The sequence below is a fragment of the Coturnix japonica genome, chromosome 1 (genome assembly GCF_054131305.1).
Source record: "Coturnix japonica strain WE chromosome 1, WE-NBRP24, whole genome shotgun sequence".
Classification (NCBI taxonomy): Eukaryota; Metazoa; Chordata; class Aves; order Galliformes; family Phasianidae; genus Coturnix; species Coturnix japonica.
In genome coordinates, this window is record NC_140663.1 from 36,881,882 (window position 1) to 36,907,821 (window position 25,940).

The following is a 25,940-nucleotide window of genomic DNA, read 5'->3' on the forward strand; positions in this document are numbered from 1 at the left end:
ACAAGGTCATCTCCCACTGGATCATGTCTGAGTACAAGCCCTAAAATAACTAATTATTAAGGATTTTCTTATATTTGCTTTTCTAAGGCATTTGTATATACTTCTTCTGATCTTAAAACTTTGGGAACACTGCAATGCTTTGAATGCTCATTTAAGCATACAGTTGTGAATTCGAGATTTCCACATGGCTAATTTCTCAGTACTTTCTGTATGGCTTCTGTAATTTATAATTCACAGGGATAATTGTCATAACAGCTTTAATTAATGCTCATGAATTATGAAACTAACAGAACTGGAAGAATGAAGAATCATTTTTTGACATCTCTAAAGTTATTAAATTTGGTTGGAGCATGAGAAGAAGACATGAGAAAAAAAAAAAGAATGGATGTAGATGCTTAGCCCTATCTTGGATAATAGTGAAACTGCTCAGCAAAACTGGTTAAAGTAATACAAAAGAAGTGTTAGGTGGTTAACTTTATTGTGCATTTGAAAAAAGTCTGCTTAATTCAATTCAAGGAGAGAAAACAAACTAAACATGAGTGACTTAAAGGTTACAAATAACTCCACGATACTCCAACCACTTTAAAAAATCATTTTGTCAAATGAGTCAATGAATATTCTTGTTTCTATCAAGCTGAAACTACTGAATCTAACAGCTTTTTGTAAAGTCATATGAAAGTACTTTTTGTCTATGAATTAATCATGTTTTCAGGCAAAAAAAAACCAAACAAAAAAACCAAAAAAAAATCAATATGAATTGTTAGTAATGTGTGAATGTATTATATTTCTCTCAGCTTATCATAGAATCGTAGAATGGTTTGGGTTGGGAAGGATCTTTAAGATCATCCGGTTCCAACCCCTCTGCTATAGACATGGACACCTCCCTCTGTACCAGGTTGCTCAAATCCCCATCCATCCTGGCCTTGAATGTTTCCAGAGAGGAAGCATCCACAGCCTCTGTTTTGTTTTTAATATTTATGCTTTATTTGATATGATGAGACATAAAATATGTTTTGAAATTACACTTTGAATGACCTTCCTCTCTCTTTCTCTTCCACCTGTGTGCAGAGGATTGCTACTTCAGGAAAACAACAGGTTTTCAGAAGCGCTGCATTACTATAAACTGGCTATTGGTAGCAGACCCACATTAGCTTGTAAGTATTTCAGCTGGACAAGCTTGCATAATATTGATTAGCGTTTTAAAGGACATCTTCCTGCTCTTTAATGATACTTTTTTTTTTTTTTTTCCTTACGCATTTTTTTTTTTATTTTTTTTTATTCTGAATGTGAAAGGAGAAATTTCACCCTTTCCATCTGAAAACATTTTGTTTTACTGTGGTGAAATTTTACAGTGGTTTTGTTTACCGTGGCAAAGGGAAGAAGCAGATAGGGATTTAACAGTGGACAGCACAATTAGAACTTAAAATGTTTCTGATCTGGGATAGTTATCAGTAGATATTTCTGCCCAAATCTATAGATTGCTGTTATCTCTTTCCTAAAGGCAGTCTCTGATTTTTATAGCATGTGGTGTAAGAGAATAATGTAAATATTTTTGTCTTTTATTTTTTCTTTTCTTACATGGGATAAATGGAAGCAATCCATAAGATGTTGCCCATGAACAGTTCCAAAATTAAGTAAATGCTTTTTAAGATATTTTTTTGTAGATGAAATATTGAATCTTCCACATGTGCGCATATGTGCATACACATACATATGCATGTATAAATATGTAAAAATACCAAGTATTCAATATTTCAAGCGTTGACACCATATGCTTCATACAGAGGAATGACATGGAGCACACAGCTTAAACAGTGATTCGTTTTTGCTTTCCTCGGTTTTTGTAGCCTCTGTTCTCCTTTTCTTACTTCTGAACATTTACGCTCTCACTTATTCCTCTTTATAGCAGCAATTGTTCTATGTTTTAGAAAAGCCAAATTAGATAGCAACAGGATCTCTCTCTGATACTGCTTTAACAATATGATATTTCTTTCCATCTTCACAGCCGCCTATTTAAATACTGGCATCATCCTGATGAACCAAGGGAAGACAGAGGAAGCCAGAAGGACATTCCTAAAGTGTTCAGAGATCCCCGATGAAAATTTGAAAGATCCTCATGCTCATAAAAGCTCTGTTACTAGTTGTCTTTATAATTTAGGAAAACTTTTTCATGAACAAGGACAATATGAGGTAACACTCCAGATTTGTCTATAATACCATGCACAAATAGTGGCCCACTGCTTCCATCCAGATTGTCAAAACACAACACAGTTATTAATTGATTGAATTTTACCGAATCATGATTAGTATTCTCGGCAGAGAGTATTTATTCTCTGCAGCCATGAGTGGGAAGACGTTAATTAGCAGTGTGATGTTCTGGTCGCAGAATTGGTATTATCAGTGATCACATCTGATTATGTGCTAATTCATTCTTTTTGTCTTTGGCCCTATTGCTGGGAAAAGAATTAGGCTGCTACAGCCCAGCTGAACTAATGCGTATTGGCTTTTGACTTCAAAATAGCGCATCTACCTTTAGTTATTAAAGTGCATTAATGTTTCCAAGAATTAAACTTAGTTGGAACAATTCAAAACTTCAGTGATAAGAAGCATTCCACATGTTACGTATGCTAAAATTCCAGTGCTGTTTTGAGATAATTTGGCCTAGGTGCTATATGAAGTTGAATTTTTATAGGTAGTTGTAGATAGCACCCAAAACATCTATCTCATTTACATGTGCACGTGTGACTGCTGAGATTCCTTTCCATTCTCCCTAGGAAATTTTTAAAACTGGTTATTTTCTTGAGTTTTCACCTTTTACAGTATTTGAAAAGAAGTCATTCTCTTTGCCTTGCCAAGGATGCTTCAGCACAGGAGTTACGCGTGGCTTTGATCCATATAACTCTTTCTGACTGTGACAGCTAACTTTGTTGTCTAAGATTAGACATTCACGAGCTCTACATATTCTCTATCATCTGACTGATGAATTCAGCTCTGTCAGATGCAGTTACTAATTGGTTAAAGCAGGCACAGACAGCTAATACATCCATGAAGATAAGAGAACAGAAGCGTATTGCCTGCATGGCTGATAGAGTGTAGAGTCACAGTGCAATGCCTCAATGGTGCAAGAGATGTTAATAATTTAAAACACTAGGTTTCTGCCTGGTGGTCATGACATTCTGACACAGGCTTGATCATGCATTTAGATTTTTCAGGCACACTTCAGTTGTATGATACTGTGGCTATTTGATGAAATGATGTGGAAAGCTATGCATGATGAACAGACTGACCAGTAAGCATTCTAAGTGCTGAATGAATCATAGGTACATAATGAAGTAATTCACAGCACAGCACGTTTGTGAAGAGAAAATTGTTTTGGCATTCCTAGCTATAGTCCATCTCATTCTGTGGAGCAAAATTTTGCTTGTGAGTATTATATTTTGTTATTCCTTGGTGGTAGAAAATGATTTCTTTATTTTTAGGTCACTTACTAAAGTGACTTAGCTTAGTCATCAGACTAAAGCTTAAAGTGACTAAAGCTTAGTCATCAGAAAATCCTTTGTCTACTATTTGATATTGTCCCATGTTGTCTTCTAGCCTATATAATTTTATATACATTCATAAACTCACAAGTCTTCAAGGAATTTAAAGAAATTTTCCTTATATTTTCATGTGGGAAAGGAGTTGTATTATTGGAACTGATTTGATCTCTTGCCAACAAGCTTCACTGAATTTGTATAACTTTTGTGTATGAGAAATGTGAGAGTTCTGTGATATTTATGATGCAGATGTGTTTTCTCCCTCTGTATCTCTTTATTTGGAGAAGATAGATTGTTTATAATTTATATGTAAAGCTGCTTTTGAAATCGGTCCTTTACTAACAATCTGTCCCATGTGTGTCTTTCTCCTCAGGATGCCCTAACCGTTTACAAAGAAGCAATACAGAAAATGCCAAGGCAGTTTGCACCACAGAGCTTATACAACATGATGGGTAAGTATATTGTTATTGCTTCAGAATGAAGTAGCTAATAATAACAGAAGAGTTCTTTTCAGATACTAGCCAAACCAGGTTCAAGAATTTACATGCCAGCAAATACAGTGCTGTGTGAAGCATAGTAAATGCTGAGACTGTCAACTGTTGGATATCTAAGAGTGTTTATCAGTTTTTTTTAATCTCTTATTTATTTATCTTTGAAACTGAATTTGCATTTGCTTTATAGAAAAATGGAGTGGAAAATGACCTTAATTATAATAAAATTTCATCTAATGTGGTAGTATTCTTAATAAGATAGTATTCTTAATCACATCTTTACACCAAATACATTAAACGAGTAACAGGAAAAAAATATATGTATTATTTGTACTGTTCAGATCTGCAAAAAAGGGGAAAGGTTATTAATTGTTCCTGAGATGTTTTAAGTGGAATTAAAGAAGCATGCGTTTCTGCTAACCCACCTCAGTTTCTGATGAGGTAGATTCTGAAAGCTCTTATTTGAGAAAGAAGCAGTCTTAAAATGCCTTTGAAATTGTTGGAAGTGGAACAGTAAAAAATCCATGTAGAAGCAATTAGGTTCCCTTATGCCAAAAAGGTAAGACCGTGTGTTGGTTAACACAGCTGTCAAAAGGAGGCATCACTCACTCTTATCTATTTATTTGGAAAATTTATCTTTCAGTAGCTCCTTAGAGGTTCTTGGACATGGGAAAAGTACTCTGAAACTCTGTTTTTTATAGATTTGCAAATCTCTGTAAATGCTAAAATAAATATTTGTCACTGTGACAAAGTATCTAATGTCTTCTTAACAATTCATACAGTTCAATGCAGATTTACTTCTTACTAAATTCAGAGCTCTACAAGATTAATGCAAATGTGCACATGCTTTTTTTTTTTTTTTTTTTTTTTTTTTAAGAGAGTCTTGGCTGAACTATTGCTTTATCATTTTTATTTATCAGCATTTACTGATGGATTTGATGGGGTTATCTACAGCCATAGCTCTGTGGGAATTAAACATCTGCTTATTATTGGTGTCCTGTAGTGGCTTTGATGTACTGCAGGGCTCCAGCGAACTCTCAGAAGTTTGATTGCCCTCTTTAGCACAGATATATATTTCATAATTCTGATAAAAAGTGCTGTCAGAAGTACAGAAATTACAAGATGAAAACCAGTGCTGTTTCCCACATCATGGTTGTTCATTATCAGGCTTGTGTCACCCGTTTTCTTTCCCATGAATAGGTGTTCCCTTTAGAATCATAATGACCTAAAAGGTTCTTTAATATATTACTTCTTTTTCTATTTGTTACTTCTTTAGATTCAGGAGGCCTTTCTCAGCTGTCTTTATCCTTTCCCCAGTCCACAAAGTCTGAGTTCACCCTACTTCTGGGATTTGCATGTATTAACTCACACAGTGACAGTGAGCACAAAGACCAGCTCAGTCCTTTACCCGGACTTGGCTGGTGCTACAGATGCTCCCTCCACCGCTCAGTCTGTGTGCTGGGCTCCACTGCCTTTAGGCAGCTGCTGACAGCCCCAAATATCATGATGGCATAACAAGTCAGGGCCAGCTGAGCTTACTGTAGCCTCTTTTGGGCTAATATGGGACTTTGTAACATACAGCTTATCCTGGACATGGTGTATATTTTGGTTGCTGTTGTGATTGCAGCTTTCGCAGAGAAGCCAGGGCTTGCTTCACGTTTGTTGCTGAGATGTGGCTTATTGGCTCTATTGCAGAGGCAATGCAAGAGGCTAGGTGAAGAGCCAGATGGTGACTTCAACGGAGCTCAGTGCAGATATGCTAACAGCCGGTTTGTTTAAAGCTGTCCTGGGTGTGTCCGCCAGAACATTCATTCTGCAGTTAGACAAATTGAATCAGACTCTTCTCTCCTGTCTGTTACAGTGTAAAGGTCAGATGGAATGTCAGAACTGGGTATCTGTGCTCAGTTTGTCCTCTGGAAAGAAAAGATACCTCTGGGGAGTAATTTAGCCCACCTGTCTTAAACGCCTATTTTAGTTTATATGAAAAATTCTCTGCAAGCATTCTTCTTCTGTAAAAGGAGCTGAAATGGCTGGCTTAGACTTGCTAGCTTGACTTGGGTGAGATAAATCCTAAACACCAATTCAGTCACCTCTTTGCATCGAATGTGACAGGAGAACAAGGCAAACACATCTATAATCAGGATTGCATCTGCTCTGCGGCTCCTAGAGTGCCACTGGGCACCAGAGAGCTGACTGGATTGTTTATTTCTGTTTTGATGTTCAAGACAAAGTTATAAACACTCTCACCATAACACTACCTTTGATATACAGCATTATATAAATTTGTCTGGCTACTGCTTGCCTTTAAGTACGAGACTTTGGGGCAGCGAAATAGGCCAGTCTTGTCTCATGTGCTTGATACTACATGGAGCTGTCTCTGGTCTGACCCATTCAGTGTGCTGGGGAGGAAGGGCGAACAGCTGGGGTGTGCTCCTTACCTGTGCAGGAAGGAAGGATCCTTCCCTGTCAAGAGAAGGTCTTCATGGCTTGTCAAGGAAACAAAGAGTAGTTACAGTCTGAGGATTGTCTGTCTGCTGCAGCCATCATTATCACAGTATCACAGTATGGTGCGGGTTGGAAGGAACCTTAGAGATCATCGAGTCCAGCCCCTGGGATTTGAGCCTCCTGTGTAGCAGAGCGGCACTTCTACCACTTGCGCCACAGGGGGAATTCGAAGCCGGGTCTCCAATGTTGCAAGTGGCATTCCTACCACTGCGCCACCGGAGGTGCCCCCAATTATGATTGATGTATCCCAAGTATTTGGCAAAAGCTCTGCTTGGTTCAGTGTCAGAGATTGGCAAGTGATCTGAGGAAACAGTACTTCCTTTAATTTCTAATAACTGTTTGATTTTTTCATTGAAGATTTTATGAAGGCTTTTTTCCATGTATAATGTAGATGGAATACACGAAGAAAAATAAACACAAGATGAACTGTTTGAATGAATCAGGGTTTGAGCTCCAGCACTCCAAGTGCGGAGGCATTAGCACTCCGGTAGTGTTAAGCCTTTACACCACCTGCTTTCTCTGTTTGTCTTACAGTTCTTTTCCTGCACTTGCTTCTATTGGCCTTCTGCTCTGCCAGGCTCAGGGACTCATTCCTCTAGTGTGCCAATCTGTCCAGCTGACTCATTCTTTAAAACTCAAAGGAACTTCCCTGTTAAACAAGGAAAAAATATTGGGCTTCAAGAAGCAAACTGTTTGTTTGATTTTGCATTTTAATTATTATACAAAAGGCAGGGCCAGAAGACCGGCATCAAGTATTCTAAGTTTGTACATATGAAAAGTTGCAGAGTAGATTTTGGTCTCCTGTTGCTGTGATTTATTTTGCCAGGTGTGCAACAACTCAGCTAAAGAAACCATATGTTTCTCTGGCTTTGTACCAAGAAGTCAAACTTTTTTTTTTTCTTTTTTTTTTTTTTTTTTTTTTTTTAATTTAAAGAACTCCAAACAGCTAAAAATCAAACTCTAAAACTAGAAACAAAATAATTATTCAACAGGCTCTATAGGGTTGGCTTGATATTTATTTTCTCTATGTCATATTTCTTTGATGTAAATTAAAAAGTACGTACTAAGGTTACACAGATTAATTTGCTTGGCATGACAGCATGCACTACAAAGGCCAGAGTCCAGCTCAGCTGCATTAAATAGGTAATATATTTTGTTTAAAGTTTCAATTAAAACCTAGGGTCAAAAGATAAAATAGTCCCTGTGGGATCTTGAACACTTTAATGCCAATATTAGGATTGCTTAAGGATCAGCCTTTGCTCTCGATGTCTTTTGCGTTCTTGAAACCTGATATTATACAGTTGATTGTATTACACTGCTTTTAAAACCACACTGGCCCACCTGCTACAGTAATTCGTAGTCCTGCCAGTGAATTGGTGTGAGGTGGGGCACAAAGGCTTTATTTTAATATTAAAAACATAACAACAAAGATGCTGGAGTGGTGAAGCTTAGGTTTGGACTGGCAAGATAAAGTCATAAAGATAAATGTTGTTATCACACTTCATCTGCTCTTGCTGACTAATGTCTGAATGTCTGTTTTCAAGTGCATTTCATGCAAAGTTTTTCAAACCTTTTTTTTTATGAGAGAAATGGATGTTACAAAAGAAGCTAGCATTGCAGGAGTGGATATTGTTAATGATGCACAGTTTAGATTACTCCTTGCTAATCTTCTGCATTGCACGTGGACAGGAAACAAATCATACTACAGTGAAAACCAGGTACAGAAGAGGAAAGAGGAGCCAGATTTTACATCTGGTACAGAAGTTTGCATCATAAGCATGGAGACTTAGCATATAGAGAGATTTTTTGTGTTGATGATTGTAACATAACCATCACTTATTTGATTATGCTTCTGAGTGGATGTGGCTGTTTGTTCAAACTTGTTGATATTGTTAAGGCTACTATCCTGTTTGCCCCCCCACTCCCATTAAATGCTTTTTTTTTTTTTTTTTTTTTTTATCAAATTACTTTTAAATATTTTTTAGTACTTCAAGAAGCACTTCTGTTGGCATAGTTTTACAGTTCATACTGTACAAGGCTTACTTGTACCAAAGATGATTAGGCTGTGAAATGGGTATCATATCTTGTGCAGAGTGTGGTACCTCCACTTGTCTCAGCTTCAACCATCAGTGCACTTACTATATTCTTCATAAAACTTTTCTGGTAACTACTTACGAAATGTACATTACAAACACTTTTTTCCTTGTTAGATAAACTTTGTTGTTAAAAAAAAAAAAAAAAAAAAAAAAAAGGATTTATTTATTTCATATGTTTACTTTGTTGCATGATCTAGAATAAGGATGGAGTTCACTCCAGTAGTAAGACGTGTAAAAGATTTTGTTCCTTCCTCCCCACTCAGGCTCCATCCTAACCCTACCCAAACTTTGCAGACTACTGTAGTTTGTGTCTGCTGCTCAAAACTGTTTGTAAATCTCCGGAATGATTGACCCTTTTCCTGTTTTTTCACTGTATTAGGGATTCAAACGGGGTATGAAACTTACAGCACTGAGTTGCTGGCGGAATTGTAGATAGAGCGTTTGAGACAAGCTGGGGGTTGTTGGTTTTTTTGTCAGGTTCTCGGATTTTCTTAGTATTTTCTCCTTGGGTCATTGCACTATAATTTCTTGTGAAATGCTTTTATTTTCTTAGACAGTATTCTGAAAGGGACAGGAGTCTAAACCTATCTTATGTCTTTGTTTTTTAAACATAGAAAATTTTGTGTGAAAAGAGGCATTTGTAGACTAAAAATATAGTCCAATGCTGAAATTCGACTACAGAAATCCCAGCTAGGCATGATTCCAATGGAAAGTACTTCTATAAAGTGTGTTTTAAAAAAACAATAACAACCTATTATGGTAAAATGTCCACAGTATGCTGACAAAAATAAATAATAAGATAAAAAATTGAAGAGTTCAATCACTAGTTCAGTTATGAATTCTCGGTCAGTTTGTACCCTTACAGATTACTGCTGGTTGCACATCTGTTGGAAAATGAAAATGGGCAGGTGAACTCAGCGCTGCCATTTCTGTCAATATTTTCCATTCTCTGTAAGACTTTGTGTAACAGGAAACAGCTGTGCTAAGTCCATACTGTTTTGTGGTGCAACTCTTTTGTTTTACCTTTCATTCATACCTGTTTTCCACTAAAGCTATTTTCTTTCAAAAGTAGATTACTGGTCTAATTAAATCAGATCAAAGGCTTTGCGTTGGCTAATTGAGGCCTGGAAGAATCTGCTCAAAGTAAATGTGGATTGACTCCCATTCATCAAAAACCTGCTTAAAATACAGTGCATTTCGTGAAAACTTCAAGGAGATTATTCTGTGGAAAAAAAAAAAAAATACACAATATGCTTAGTCTATGCAGATTGTGATGCTCATTAAGCTCACATGCTTCATTTGTTTCAGAGGGGATGTGCTTGCACTGCATATTTATCACCAAGAGTGAATCTCTTGTAGCGTATCCTACACATCAATACGCTATAGCAAACTATGCTACTAGATTTATTATGTTATTGTATGCACTGATACCTACGGGAAAAAAAAGAAGGAAATTTTATATGCTGTGCATTTATGGTAAGTGCATTTGCAGCTTTAATTTGCACAAGAGGGCTGCGCAGTTGCATTGGGAGGGATACAGATTCATCATGGTATTGCAGCACACAGGAACAGAGGCTGCCGTCTTTTTTTCTAAGAGCACCTCTTTATATTCCCAATTCAAAAAAAAATTATGGAAAAATGAAAAGTAAATTATGACTAAAATTTCATAGCAGAGCTTTTCCTTTTTGCAGTGCACCTCTGTCTTCTTTACTGTTTTGAGTTCTGCTCTGTTCTGGACTTTTCTATGTTACAGTTTTAACATCCAATAGTTCTGTGGCAGATAATACATGCAAGGATGATGCAAAGCATATTTACCCTGCCTTGTCTCCTTTACAGAGAGGTGGTTTTTTGTTCGCTTATCTTTATAGTAATGTCTCTTGAGGTCCTAAGAGGAGAACTACAGAAAAATTTATGCTCTTAATCTGAAACTGTGAGTGTGTGGCACCCACAGAAGCACGGTGCTTTTGCAGCCATGGTTCCACTGTACTCATTGATAAGTCTGCTGTGCTTCCTGCAAGGAGATGGCTTTGGCTTGGGTTTTTAAGAGGTCTGGCTGCTGTGGTACTGAAAGAATTATGTTATCTACAATGAATTAGAAACCAAGCAAATCAGAAGTCAGCGGGTGGGAGGTTAATCTGGAACCACATAGATAGGTCTGTGAAGAAAGATGCTTTCATGCAAATGGCACTTAATTTTGACTTTTAACAATATATAGTACATAATAAACCTACCATGTCTTTTCTAATTGGAAGCTTTGCATAAAACTTGTATTACACTTCATTATCAAGTATAAAGTCAACGTTTCTGAGGAAACAGGTGGTAGCAAACTGATTCTCTCTTATTATTTAATATAAATATTTAATGTTTACTTCTATTACTGTTTATTTATTCTTAATTAATTTATCCAGAGATAATTGTAGCATTTGTTGTTTATGCTGTATTTTTAGAGATGATCTTCCAATCCCCAAAGAAGAAACACAGAAAGTTATCTTTCTAAAGTATTAGTCATGTAGTAGTACTTACTTGAGTACCAGAATTTTTGTTACAGTGGCATAAGTCTATTTAAAGGAGTGTTCACTACTCATTCTCTTGTCACGAAGTATTAATGGATGTTTTATTGAGCTATATATACACTCCTTTAAATAGTGTTTCAGTTGCATTTTAATGTGCTTTCTTGTACTACATTAGTGAGAGCTACAATTTAATAATCTATGTTTCCCCTTGTGGAGTAGGCTAGGAAATTCATATATAAATAACAGAAATGGGTGTATAAATAATCCTATAAAATTGAGACATTTTTTTGAATGACTATTTATCTTTTTTACTCCAATTGCCTGTTGAATTTCTTGCATCCATTCATTGTGCAGGCACTGCTGCATGTAGCTGAATATTGATATGCATTAGGGAAGTGAGCTAACTCTCAATTTGTCTTACCATTCCTACTTCCATGAATTTCTTTCTGTACAGTTGCCTTTAGTGGAAAAGTAGAATGCAACTTTCTTAAACTTCACTGATGTTTTTTTGTGTGACCTTTCAGATTTTTAACATTAGTGTTGAATGATATTACAAATTAAGTAATTGTTAAATATAGAAACTTGCTCGCATCTACCATTGGTTTGCGTATTTTCTACCTACAGAGTCCATTATTTTCCTAATGACTTAACCATTCATGTTGCAAAATCATCTAAATACTCACTTGTAACTGAAAATTATTGTTCTTATTTGAACTTTTCCTAGAGACATGAATACACCCCTAATTACAGAATCCAGATCATATGTGTTTCCTTTGTAATTTGCTGAAAAAAACAAGATGCAAAGCTTTTTATTAAAACTGGAGAAGACTAACAAATAAAATCATAGAATCACAGAATCACCAGGGTTGTAAAAGACCTACAAGGTCATGTGGTCCAACTGTCCACCTATCACCAATAGTTCTTGCTAAACTATGTCCCTCAACACAATGTTTAAACGTTCCATGAACACCTCCAGGGATGGTGAATCCACCACCTCCCTGGGCAGTCCGTTCCACTGTCTGACCACTCTTTCAGAAAAGTAGAATTTCCTAATGTCCAACCTGAATCTACCCTAGCACAACTTGAAGACATCCCTTCTAGTCCCATCACCAGTTACATGTGAGAAGAGGCCAACCCCAGACTCACAATGACCTCCCTTCCAGCAGTTGTAGAGAGTGATGAGGACTCATCTGCACCTCCTCTTCTCCAGACAGAAATATTCCCTCTCAATTCGTAAGGTTTGTGCTCCAGATCTCTCACCAACTTTGCTTTGGAAATGCTCCAAGGCCTCAATGTCTTTCTTACAGAGACGGGCCCAAAACTGAACACAGTACTTGAGGTGTAGCCTCACCAAAGCTGAGTAAAGAGGTACAATTACTTCCCTGCTCCTGCAAGCAACACTGTTTCTGATACAAGGCTGGATGTCATTGACTTTATTGGCAACCTGGGCACACTGCTGGCTCATGTTCATCAAAGTGTCAAGCAATACCACCATGTCTGTTTCTTCCATAACAGTCTTTCAGCCGCTCTTCCCCAAGTCTGTAGCATTGCCTGAGGTTGTTGTGGCCGAAGTGCAGGACCTGACACTTGGTCTTGTTGACCCTCATCTCATTGGCTTCAGCCAGTCACCTCACTGAATTAACATTTTGATTAGTAGTTCTTTGGTCTTTGCCAGTCTTTCAGTATGTCAGTTGCAGGGACATAATTTATTTTATTTTTGGATGGAAGTATCTTTCTATATCACTTACAAGAGGAAGTTAATAACAGACCCCCCCCAACTATACTTTCTTACATTGTAATGGCATGTTCTAAATGCCTATAGTATAGCAAATCATGGTGTTTATGGGAAGAAAACAGGCTTGTCAGGACTCTCTCATCAACAGAGAATTTCCTTTAAAGATTTTGAGAGAATAAAGTCCCTTTTTATACAGATTGGCATTTAGATTGATATTGTCAAAGCTTAATTTCTAGTTGCATATCAACTCAGATATACCCTCAAAGCAGTATGCTAGCTTGTAAACTATTTGAGCTCTTAAAACCTATTAAAAATTTAATTTACCAGTGCTCTGAAGATGTTAATCTCTCCTTATATAGGAATATATTGTGAAAAATGGATGAGAATCTTGGATTTTCTGAAATTTGACAGCATATTCTGTGCATACTATGAGCAGATAACAACTCCATCTTGTATGGCTACTTACGTTTCTTTTTAAAGGATCCAGCTGCTAATTTCTTGAAACTTTTCCAAACTGTAACAGGTTGGACTGGAATTTTCCACATAAAGAGAAGAAAAAAGCAATGTGTTTTCCTTATTTCCTGTATCCTAAGTGAAGCAGGAGCCTCTGGGAAAAACAGCATGCAATCAAATAATTAAACATTCTGCCATAAAGCAAACATCCAGGGAGAGGAGTTAAAGGGAGCATACAGCTTGAATCCTGTTTTCTTTTTCTTCCCTCACTCTTTCAACACTTGATTTCTTGACTTTGTTTTGTGCATAATAAGATATATTGTGCATAACATTATGCTACTTATTTGTGATTGTCAGCATAGTGGAAAAAACGTAAACATTACTATGGTGTTCTGGAGTTGTTTTTCTAGCTTCACTCTAACCAGTAATAGAGTGAGTTGGGTACTGATGGGACTGAAACATCAGCTGTTTCTGTATGCAATCAGATAACAAGAATAGGGTATAAATACAGAAAGCTATGTAGACCCTTCAATTAGAAATCCTGGTCTGCTGCATGTACAAACCTGCACCCTTTTTTTGAAACATTATATTTTCTGATAAAATTCATGTTACCTTCCCTTAGCCTCGGATAATTTAACTTCTTACTAATTCCAGTGCAGGGAATGATGATGTTCTAAATTATAACCAGTTCTAAATTACCCCAATAAAGAAAACGGTTGTAACTCAGTTAAAGAAAGAAAGATTTGCTTATCTGTTCCAAGGATCAGGGCTCACCACATACTTCAAAAGGAGAAATCTCCAGGTAGATAGCCTTCCCTTGTGGCAATCATCCCTTAAATGAGGCTTAGGGAGGGGAAGAACCAGATTCCACCCCTCGTGGTCCCGTGGGTAAATTGTTTTCACCTCTGCTCTCAGGGCTGGCTGTGTCCCTTCACCAGGTGTCCAGTCATTGGTTTAGGCCTTGACAGTAATTCCCATACATCAGGAAACTCAAACTTCTGCCACATTTCGCCAAGGATTCCTGTGTCTTATAACAAACATAGGAAAAAATAGCTAGTAATGAAATCCTCACACTGCAGGGAGTGTTTTCATTTGTTCACTTGGGAACAGGCACATATATACCTAAAGTTTTTGCAAAAGAACTGTGTAATCATAGAATTGCTTGAGTTGGAAGGGACCTCAAGGATCAGGTTCCAGTCCCACTGACACAGGCAGGGTTGGCAGCCACTAGGTCACATATGGGATCAGATTGCCCAGTGCCCCATCCAACCTGGTCTTAAACACCTCCAGAGATGGGGCATCCACAGCCTTTCTGAGCAACCTGTTCCAGCACCTCACTGCTCTCTCAGGGAAGAACTTCCCCCACCCCAACATCTAATCTGAATCTCCCTTTCTTTAGTTGAAAACCATTCCCCCTTGTCCTATCACTGTCTATGCATGTAAGAAGTTGGTTTCCCTCATATGTATAAACTCCCTTTAAATACTAGAAGGCTACAATGATGTCTCCTCACAGCCTTCTTTTTTTTATAAGCTGAACAAACCCAGTTCCCTCACACTATCTTCATAAGAGAGTTGCCCTTGGATCATTGGATTATGCCCTTGGATGTGGTACTCAGGGATATGATTTAGTGTAGGGTTTTTAGAGTTAGGGTTCTGGTTAGTCTGCAGTTGGACTTGATGATCTTCAAGGTCTTTTCCAACCTGGGTAATTCTGTGATTCTATGATTCTATTTTTGTGGCTCTCCTCTAGACCCTCTCCCAAAGAGAGAATTAATTTAAAAACTGCTTTTCTTCACCACCATGTACTTGTTGATACTGCTTATTTCCAACCTTCAAGAAATTGGATTGTATTGTTTCTTGGATTTGTTTGTTATTGTTTCTTAGCCTTATTGTCCCAGTATAGTAAATCTTTTCTCAGAAACTTAAAGACTGCAATTACCTATACCACAATATCTCCTTCTGACATCTTGTTCTTCAATACTGCTTGCCTAAGCCACTCACAGGAAAGGGTTTTATTTTGAAAAAAAACTTAACTAATCTAATCTAATCTAATCTAATCTAATCTAATCTAATGGCCTAATTTGACTGCCTATGGAGATTAGGTTTTTTGTATTTTACTCTCCCTCCAAAATGGTTTCAGAACTGCTTTCTTAACATTAGCTATTTAATTGCCTGTTTATTAAATAAGAAATTATAAATGATATAATAAATCTATGGGAAGCTTGAAAATTTGGGGGTATTCTCACTAGCATTTGTTTGACCCTATAGGAGAAGCCTACATGAGAATGAGCCGTCTGCCAGAAGCAGAGCGCTGGTATGTGGAGTCACTGCGATCCAAGAGCGACCACATCCCAGCACATCTCACTTATGGAAAGCTTCTGGCTTTGACGGTGAGTTAATCAGCAGCTCCTGGGAGTCTCTGGAGTAGATGTGGTGAAGGGACAGGAAGGCCTGAAAATTACTGCATTGTTTCAGATCTGATGATGAAGGAATTTGATTGTGTAAGGATTGTTTTGTTGGTTTTGGATTGTTTTTTTTGTTTTTTTTTGTTTGTTTATTTGTTTGTTTTTTGATTTTTTGAAATCCATTCTTGAACTATTACAACCTCTGTGTAAGAAGAAAGTAATCCAAGAATTGAAACTTCATAATATATTATTTAAAATGCCTTCTTTATAAATAATTAGGTAATGATCAATGATGTTAAGAAGTATTTAGTGCTTGTCCCAGGTTTGTTGTGGCAATCTATGGCAAAAATAAGGGTGTCCCCTGGTCTTTGCAAATTACGCATCTCGTGCTTTGGATTTACACATCTTCGGGAGTATCTCTTTGAGCATCTGAATAGAGATAATCAAGTCCTGTCTAAAAGCTACTTCTAACAAATCAGAAGAGTTGGACGTCTTAATCTCTTCAAAATTTACTCTGTCTTTTAAGTATATACCTTTAGCTCCAGCTAACTAGCTCCATGATAGTTAGAGGCGACAGTGTCAGTCATCCTTGATTTCACACATTTTGGAGATGAAAACTTTTCTGTTCTACACACTAAAATAGTCCTGCTTTAAAACTACCTTTTGTTTGTTTGCTTTTTTTTCCCGTTCACATTGCCGGTTGTTTCTTTTTCTTCTTGGGTTTTTTTGTTTTTTTGTTTTTTCTGAGAATATTATCTTTCCTTTCTGTTTCTTCCACATTGGCTTTCATTGTTTGCTCCAGTAGTGCTGTATTCCTTTTCTATTCTCTTCAGTCTTTATGCTAGATTCTTCAATCTTTATGCTTCAGCCTGATTGTTTTCCTCAACTTTTTACTAGCTATAAGCTTTTTTCTCTGACCTTGTTTGTGTTCTGTACAACCTTTAAGCAAAATGTGTTCTTGGACACAGGGTAGAGTTCAAGTTAAGAAAAATAGTTTGGAATTAATTTTGGCTGATCCATTGCTGTTACAACAGAAGACTTCTATGTGAGCAACAAGTGACAACATAAATAGAAAGAATTAAAAATGGTTCTGTGTTGTCACATGATGTCCTGTAGAGAGTTTGATAAAAGTTGTCTGGATTAGAGTTTTCAGCTCCTAATGGAAGGCAAGCTGTTTGTGTTAAATCCCCACTGCATGTCAATTTCAGTCACTGGAAAGGCATTTTTAAGACAAGTTTTAATAAAATTTCCTGATCCAGGTAAAATTTCTCAGATATTCTTAAATGTATGTACTCACTGATTACCTTCCTCTGGAATACAACTGTAAGTAGGTTATGCAGCAAAATTTCCTAATTTACCATGCTTTTCCAACGGATCTCTTTACATCTTGAACCTAACAACAATATCAGAAAGTTTGTATTATTGTTTTCTATCTTTGACAGAGAATTTCCAATTTATTAGAATTACTATGGGGAAAGATTTTTCTCAGTTAAAATCCATATCCTTCTCTCTCTCTCACTCTCTCTTGTTTTTTTTCTACACCTTGTAGTTCTATGGTCAATTTTGTGTATTTTTCTTAACTGCTAAATATATGAAATATAAGAACTGGTAAGGAAAATCTTGCAGTTAGTCTGGAAAAAATATCTCAGTGTTCTTCAAAGTAACAAGACCTCAAAATCTGATAACTCCTTAAAAACACTGTGAATCATTAAAAAGAAATTCTTAATTTTGTTTTCTCATTATGAATGTCCAGTTATAGGTTTAAACAGAAGTGGCATACCCAAACTAGGGGAAGGAAGTGTTGAATTGTGTACAAAGATTCTTAAAGTAGAATTGAGGTGTTTAGTTTTCTGCAGAGTACTTATGAGGTGGATTTTGCCTTGAGGATCTGAATTATGCTTTTGGAAGAATGTGTCTTATTAGCAAAAAGGGCAGGACTTACACACAGCTTTGAAGTCTGTTTTAATAAGAGCAGCATAAACTGAAAAAGCATTGCTGATGTCTGTTGGACCCATAGTAACATCTTTATAAACACAAGAAAACACACAGATATCAATGTAATTACAGGTAGTCAAAATTTTTTTCAGGTGGACATTTCATTCATGAATAAAAATGCTGGTTTGTCCTTTGTGTGGTGGAATTTCATATTTGTTTCATTTACTTCTTTGGGTTACAAAGCTTGAAAAGACATTCAGTAAGAAACTGGATGATGGAGAGATTTGGCAGTAGAGTGTGAATTTTTGTCTCCATGTTGGTCACTTGTCCCTAATCAGTTTTGCAGTCTACCATCTGCTCAATGAGTCATATTAAATGAGATTTGAGTAGTTTCTAATATTCTTGCCTGTACTAGTTCTAGTTCCCATCACAAATATATGATGCCATAACTGACATCCTTCCTACAAGTCTGCATAGACTTCCTTGAGATTCAGTTCTGCTAAGAACTACTCCCTTTGGTGTAGTTATTTTACAAAGAGAGGTACCACTGTGATTTATTCTTCAGTTAAGCTTTGCTACCTAGGCTTCTGGTCATTTATTCACATCACAGCTGGTGTATTTATGAGAGAAAAAATTCTACTTCAGTAAGTTTTCAGATGTTAGAAGAGAGATGGTTTATAAGCTTGTTTCTTCTCATCTGTCATCTGGGTTTTTTTTGGAACTAACCCTTCAGACTTTGTGCAACCCTTTGTCTAAGTGCTGAAACCAAACTACTGATAACGCTTCTGTGTCTCTTTCCCAGGAGAGAAAGGTGAGATGGCTGATAAAGTGAGGGACGGGAGTGGATGCCAATATAGATAGAAAAATCTTCTTAGTCAGTGAAATTGAGGGATGAGGGGTGAGAGGAGGGTGGTTTCAGACAAGTTCCAAATTTTCAGCCAAAGCCAATTGTACTATTAAAAAAACAAACAAACAAATAACAACAACAAAAGCAGTAATATCTAACCCATAAAGTTCACAAATTCAGCTGTTTTACTTCCTGACTTAAATTCCAATATTGCGGCTTAATTTTAACCTTAGTCTTTTGCTTTCTTAAGCCTGCTGCCAGTATTAATGTTTGCTGAGAGCAGCATGGCATAATTCATTTATTCTCTTAGTGACAATCCTGACATCTGGGCCAGCTTCTTGTACCTTCTAAGTCTTTTACCTTCCAATGAGGAAATATGAAGCTGACCTGTGCCCAGTGTGTAGATTGCAGAGATTGTAAAATTGCTTGTTCATTATAGCAGGCTTCTGTTTCCCAGCTTTCAGCAAAAGCTTTTCAGGTTCATAGACAGGGACACCGAGACAAATGAACATTCTAGAAGGTAATCCATTGTTTTATTCATGTTATCTGGCCTTGATTCTGTCAAACACAAGCTAGCATCTCTGCACATGAAAAAGAATGTTTTCTAAATTCACGATTACCTGTCATGTCTTTTTTTTCTTTTTTTTCCCCTTTTCTTTTAATAATGGATTCTACAGCACACATAAAATAAAGGCATGGTACAAAGTACACTAGGTCAGTTTAGTAGCTTAATAATGAAAACAAAAAGTGTTGTTTTTGTTCCAACTTGAGTAATAATCTACATGGACAGTCTGGTCTATTATGTTTACTTGGAGCAGATAATTAAATAAGGTGATATCTCAAGGACTTTTCCAAGTTGAATTTTTCTATGATTCTATGTAACTTGTTTTGTTTTAATGCTGTAGATAGTTCCAACTCACTAAAATGCATTGTTCTGAGTAAAGGCCCAAGTATACACCTAATTTAAAAACTTATTATTCTCTTTTATTGAAAAGAGATTTCAAAAGAGGATTTGCTCCTACTGGAATGGGTTACCTTTTGTAAAGTAATGAATTGCATCATTTTTACAGCTTTAAAAAGATAAATCACAATTCATCCACCATGATAAAATTAAAATGATTACAATTATGCCGTGAATGACAGATACTAATTCATGTCATCATCTATCCATTTGCATGTAGCTACTGTGGCTGCTGCTCCAAAGGGCAATTTAAATTTTAAACTCATTTTATGAGAGATTAAATGAACAGCAAGCAAAAGCAAATTCTATGCTATTTACTTTTACTTTTGCTAATTCTCATGCTTTTGTATATTCTCAATATAAGCACATAAAATTTATAAATTATTTCATTCGTAAGCTTTCGTATAGTCCAGAAAGTCTTAAAAGACAACATGATGTTATTTCTGTGTGAGTTTCTCTACCCTGCAAATGAATATCACTGAGTGTTAGTAAGAAATATGTTTATTTCTGGAAATGGTTTAAGAAATAGTTTGAAAAGTACTAATTCACAATGTACAGACAAATTCTTGAAGTAGTTTTTCTTTTTTCTTTTGAGATAAGAATTATGGGAAAATTGAAAATATAAGGTGTTACAAGTCCAGTCTCTAACAGGTCTTTAAGCAAACCTGAAAAAATAATATTTTCTTCTGTAAAGGCAACATAATTTTTGCACATATATATTTGAAAATGTGGACTGATGCAAAATTGAGGAAACCCAATAAAATTAAAACATGAAATAAAAATCTAAATAAAACCAGCTTCCCTTCAACACCTCTCAAAACCTGCTGATGACTACTTCTTGTCCCACAGTAATAATTGGAAATGTTAGATGTAGCATTTCTGTACAAAATTGATTGTAGTTAAACATACTTTCTGAATAACTGTAAAGATACATACATAAAAATCAAAATGCATTGTTCAGCTTGTTATAACTGGAATTTACTTTTTAATATAAACTGTATGCACAGAACACATAGTGCACACACACACACACACACACACACACACACACACAAAGGTTTGTCATTCATTCTTGAAGTATCTAAGTGGTGTATCTAAGTTTACTGCAAATGCATGTCTCAATTCTTGTTCAGTTTTCTGAGAACAAGAAATGATAGGTTGACTTCTTCTGTACATGCAGAAAATAACTCACCAACTCAAGGCTCCAGAGGAATGGCTAATGAATTTACAGTCTTACTGCTGGTATTATAAGTCACAGGTATTTCATGAGCCATATATTGGATAACGTTATATGTTTGCGTCTGTAAATTACAGCTAACTGGGCTGCAATTTTCCTTAAAATATATTAGAACAGTAAAAAAATTGGTGGTTAAACAGCAGGTATGTAGTACCTCAACCAATGGATGAGTTGAAAGACAGACAGATGACAGGGGCTTAGCTTTTTTTGTTGTGCATTTTTTCAGAAGTGTGGTTGTTTAGGACTGCAATGCTTTAACATTATATATTTCTGATCATTTTTCATATCTTCAACTTGTTATGCTGCATAAATTGTTTGATAGATGTATCTGTCAATATGACGTGATAGTTAACCTAGCTGGTCTACAGTAGTACATGAGTCTAGAGTCATAGCACCTGGGTCTCATCCATTGCTTAGGTAATTTGTTTTTTTATATAACAAAGGAAAGCATTGTTTTTGTAAAAGGCTTTACAATTGTGAGGCTCCTGGTTCTAAGATAAAAATGAGTCTGTCAGAATGACAGTACCAGGTGAGGCCATGAGCATATGCTGTAATTCTTGTTCTGTTTTGTGAACAGACTTTCCAGGAGAAAAAGGGTTGGATATCTTGCAGAAAAGAAAAAAAAAAAAAAACAAGTGAAAAAACAACCATGCGTAACTGAGGCTTTTATAATGCTATTTTCTCCTCTCACTTTAATATGTTCTTAGAGAGAAGGCTGAGGAACCTTCCCTTCTTATGGCTGGCCTCTGCCATCAGGCAGTGCATGGATGTTTTAGTAGCACTCTAATCGGAGAAGCTTTACTTCCATTATAGATGTATTTGAAGATTTGTCTCATCTGTTCTGAGTGAAGTTGAGCCCACAAACCACTTCTCATAGCTTCCAGTAGTGCTTATAATCGCTGATGTACTTAGGGACAGCCCCATATTGTAACATTTATCATGTCACATACAGGAATTACAGGCTTTACTATATTTCTTTAGAAAAAAAATTGCAGTGTTTCTTGCATTTTATGCGGCTCCATGCAGTGCTGTTAATCTCCTTTTTTTAATGACTTGGAAAATCACCCAAAGTGCTGTAAGAAAAATTTACTTTGCCTTGTAAAATTTCTCTGTTACAGCTCCAAACCATATAAAATTAGTAATAATCACAGTAGAAGTTTCTTTAAAATCTAGAATATTTTATTTTAAAACACATTCTCCAAAGGACAATAATTACAAAGGATGACAAAGACTGGTAGAAGCTGGCACTGTTTTGAATTAAAATAAACAGAAGTACTGAAGAAATGAAAAGTAAATATATATATATATATATATATATATATATATATATATATATATATATTTAAGTTTTAGAATATTTACTTTTCTGTGAGTGGTGGTGTTTTTCCCTGACGCTGATTGTTGCTTATTTTCCCGACAAACGAGAAAGACCAGAAAGTTATGCTGCCATTGTTGGTTAGCTGCTAAATTACTGAGAGTGCTACTATAAAATATCCCACAGTATTCAGTAATTGATGTAGTCCTTGAAAGTCATTTTAAAATAAGTGACAACTTAAAAATAAATGGAAGGCAGGAGGAATAGAAAGGCATGGGACAGCATAGGCAAAGCGGAAGATAGCACAGTAATGAATAGATTAATTCAACAACTGCTATTTCTGTAATTGTTTGCTTGTTCCAGCATGGAAAGGAAATCTGTGTTTCTGTTGGAAAGCTCTATTATTTTTTATTTCTCTGTTTGATTGCTACCAATTGCTATTGACTTAACCAATTGGAAGGAAGCAGGGGCAAAGCAGTGCAGTCATGAAGTCAGAAGCATCATGATTGTTTCTAAAAGTTAAATTCAAGTACGATTCCCTAAGACAGTTTAATAGTTCTTCTGATAATTTAATAATTCATGTAAATCATATTTTAATGGTTCCTCTAAATCAACATAATATGTATTTTTAGTAATATTTCTTTTAGGAATGAAAAATAAATGACTACGCGTATATAAATCTTCCACTTTTCAAAAGGGCATTTTCTGAATGATAAGATGAGCGAAGCTGATGGAGATTTCATTTTGGGAGGCTAAATCTCTTGGCTGTTTGCACTGTATCTAGGAAGATGTTTTAATCAAAATCAGATATATCACTTAAACTCCCATCATAACCGAGTATAAATGATGCTGAATCCTTCAGTAGGCTCTCCTCAGCAAATCCAGTGGGGCCAAACAATGGCTGCATCTACTTCTCTGCTCTGTTTGAATTCTCTTTGGAATCTGACACAGACTATGTAATTTTTCTTGCCACTTTAAATCCCTTGTGGGTTAAAAACGATCCAAGCACAAAGCTTGGATTTAGTTCTGAAATTTGCAAAATGCCAGAAGTTGTTTTTGTTTACAATTTAAAAGCAATTTGTTTGTAAGGGATGGGCAAGTCCCCCTCCAGTGTGGAAAGTCGTGTTTATTGACTTCAGAACCACGAGGCCTATTTTAATTAGGTTTTGTTATCTGGTGTGTCTGAAGCATTAACACCTCCAGGCAGAATGTCAGGATTTCCGAACTACAAATAGCTCAATAACTGGCATCTATTGGGCTTGTGTTTCTTCTGAGGTTGGCTGCATGCTGAAAGTATTGTGCCCAGAGATATACTTTTCAGTCCCCTTAGGACACGTTTGGCTACATGCCAATTATAACAGAACTAATTGTAAAACAGTATTTTCATTTAAATAGAAAATATCCATCTAACTAGTCGGTAAATTACTCTGGTGCACATATTCATATATGTAACCCCCAACTAACCTCCTTCAGGGATCTCATCTTCTGTATCTTATTTCTAACTTCCTGTAGACAGGAAAAAGGGGAGCCCTAAACTCCTTGCTTTACTCAACATAAATTTAAAGCTTGTTACAGAAAGCACTGCTGAAACAGGATGAACTGCTTTCATGAAAGAGAGATCTTTTTGTTAGGTTACATGGTGGGGAATAGCTGCCAGTCACCTGTTATTACTCCATGTGTAGTAATTTTGCCAGTAATCACAGAAAAATGCAAGATAGAAGCCAAATTTACTCTGGAAGAAATTTGTGGGGTTCAGAGAAAGTGGTATGTGGAGATAGTGAATTTATGCCCTACTGAATTGCTGGTGTAATATGAGTAGATATTAATATACTACTTTATCAGAAAATATAAAATGTGGCTTACGATGGAATGGAAAAGAAAAAGCAAGTACCTAATGTGGAAATGTACTTAACATTTCATTACATATTCTTGAAATAAAATAATCTAAAGCTTAATGACCACGGTGAACATTTCAATATAGGTCTAGACAGTAAATAAATCACAATGTATGGAGTGGAATGTATTTTATTTTTGAAGTTTACTTAAGACTGTGAACAAAGTCCCTTGGTGTTAACAGTGATTTTAAATGAAGTAAATAAATTTTAGACTTCATGTTGCCCAAAAAGAAATACTGAAAAGTAGACATATATATCTTAAATGACCATCAAGAAAAATAATAATAATAATAATAATAATAATAATAATTAAAAAACAAGCAAAAAAACAAACAACCTGTGCTTGTATTTCTTTTCTATATCATATAGAATGCTTTGGTAAAACCAGAATGTTTTTTGTATGACCCATAAAACAAGAAAATGGGTAGGAAATTGCTCTAATATACTATTACTTAATCAGATACATACTACTTTACTTGAAGAAAATATCACCTTAATATACTCAGAATCATGCCCCAAGCCAGTAAAGTTATGAGCTGTGCTTTAGATTCCTAAATCCGTATGTAAGCAGTGATGTCACATTCAAAAATGCTTAAGCTCCAGTGGATTCCCACCAAAGTCAGTGCTTAAATCTCTGCTCTTTGGTTATCGTGACATTAATTATCCCCATAGATGTAGCCTCAAGAACCCACTTTATGTTATTACTTTCTAAAATAAACTTGGGTCATATAAAATTCCACTGACTTCAGGAGAAACTCAGGCCAGTGGATTTTTTAGTCAGCAGAAATACACCTATGTTTGAAGGAGGGGTAGGGTAATATATCTAAATAAAAGTGAGCCACTTAATGTGCAAATAGTGGTTCAAACAATATCAAGATACTGTACTGTACTGATTGTGTGGAGGGTGATTTCTTGAAGTAACCAACTAGATTACATAAACAGTATTCATGGACTTGCCTGTGTAAGGATCATGGTCCAGTGAAATGGCTATGGAAGTGAGCATCTGTTCTGATCATCATGATCATGACATGAGAGCATCAAATAAAGGTCATGTGAATATGTCACACTGGACAATAAATAAGAAAATTGCCTTACACTGACTGTCAGATAAATATTTGCATATGGTGAATTATTAAACACAGGTTTACACACTAATTTCCTCCAAATTTCTTGTTGCCCATATATTGAGTTTAATGTACAATAAAAAGAAATGATATTGTCTTGGATTTATGAGAGAGCCATAAATTGGGAGTATCAGTGTTAGTATTTGTGATGTTTCTCAATGTGATCATCTAAAGAGATGGGGGAGGAAGCTTTTGTTTGAAAAGATAACATGTTTTACAGACCCACTGATATTAATTGGACAATGCTGAAAGAAGGGCTTTTGAAGGGCTGTAAACTCCACCCCCAACAGCTGTCTGGTTTTTTTTTTGTTTTTGTTTTTTTTTCATAAAATGTAATAAACATTGCAAATGTTGCCTCATATATGTGTATTTTTTCTGGAGCAGCTGTTAATCATTAGAAGTCACTACTTCTTTGCCATGTCCAGTTATTTTTATTTTATTATGGTAAAGATGAGATGAAGAGGAGAGATTGGTCTCTTTGCTGCATGGGAGAATAGAAACTGAGATAAATTTTGGACCTGCAATGTGAATAATGCAAGAACCATGTATTTCAGTGGGATTAGCACTTCACATGCAAGACATTCCCAAATAATTCAGAGTGATAAGTGAATATTTGTAGCAAAATGGGGGAAAATGAAGAATCTGCTGATTTAGATGCTTACATATTAGATTTTAAATTTATTTCTTAATAGTAGGAGGAAGAATGAAGATCTTGTATGTCAGTGACAGAGTGATGTAACTCTCTAACTAAAAACTTTCAAAGAGTTTATTGCTAAATTACTCACTTACACATAGTTTAAGTTGTGTTTTTACCATCCTGTGGAAAATTTTATGAAGCAAAAAGAAATGGTTGAGAAACAGATGTACAGGTCAGCAGTAACTTAAAGAAAAC

At 35.9% G+C, this 25,940-nt stretch overlaps 1 protein-coding gene across 4 annotated transcripts in view; it reads left to right on the top strand.

The window, feature by feature from the left end:
- Window positions 1–25,940, top strand: part of TMTC2 (transmembrane O-mannosyltransferase targeting cadherins 2) — a 242,375-nt gene that overhangs the window by 170,533 nt on the left and 45,902 nt on the right. For all 4 annotated transcript variants that reach the window (XM_015857488.3, XM_015857482.3, XM_085537860.1 and 1 more), the window contains 4 exons: window positions 1,069–1,154; window positions 2,006–2,190; window positions 3,910–3,988; window positions 15,598–15,719. In XM_015857488.3, the coding sequence (XP_015712974.2) occupies window positions 1,069–1,154; window positions 2,006–2,190; window positions 3,910–3,988; window positions 15,598–15,719 (472 nt within the window). The remainder of the gene's footprint in view (window positions 1–1,068; window positions 1,155–2,005; window positions 2,191–3,909; window positions 3,989–15,597; window positions 15,720–25,940) is intronic.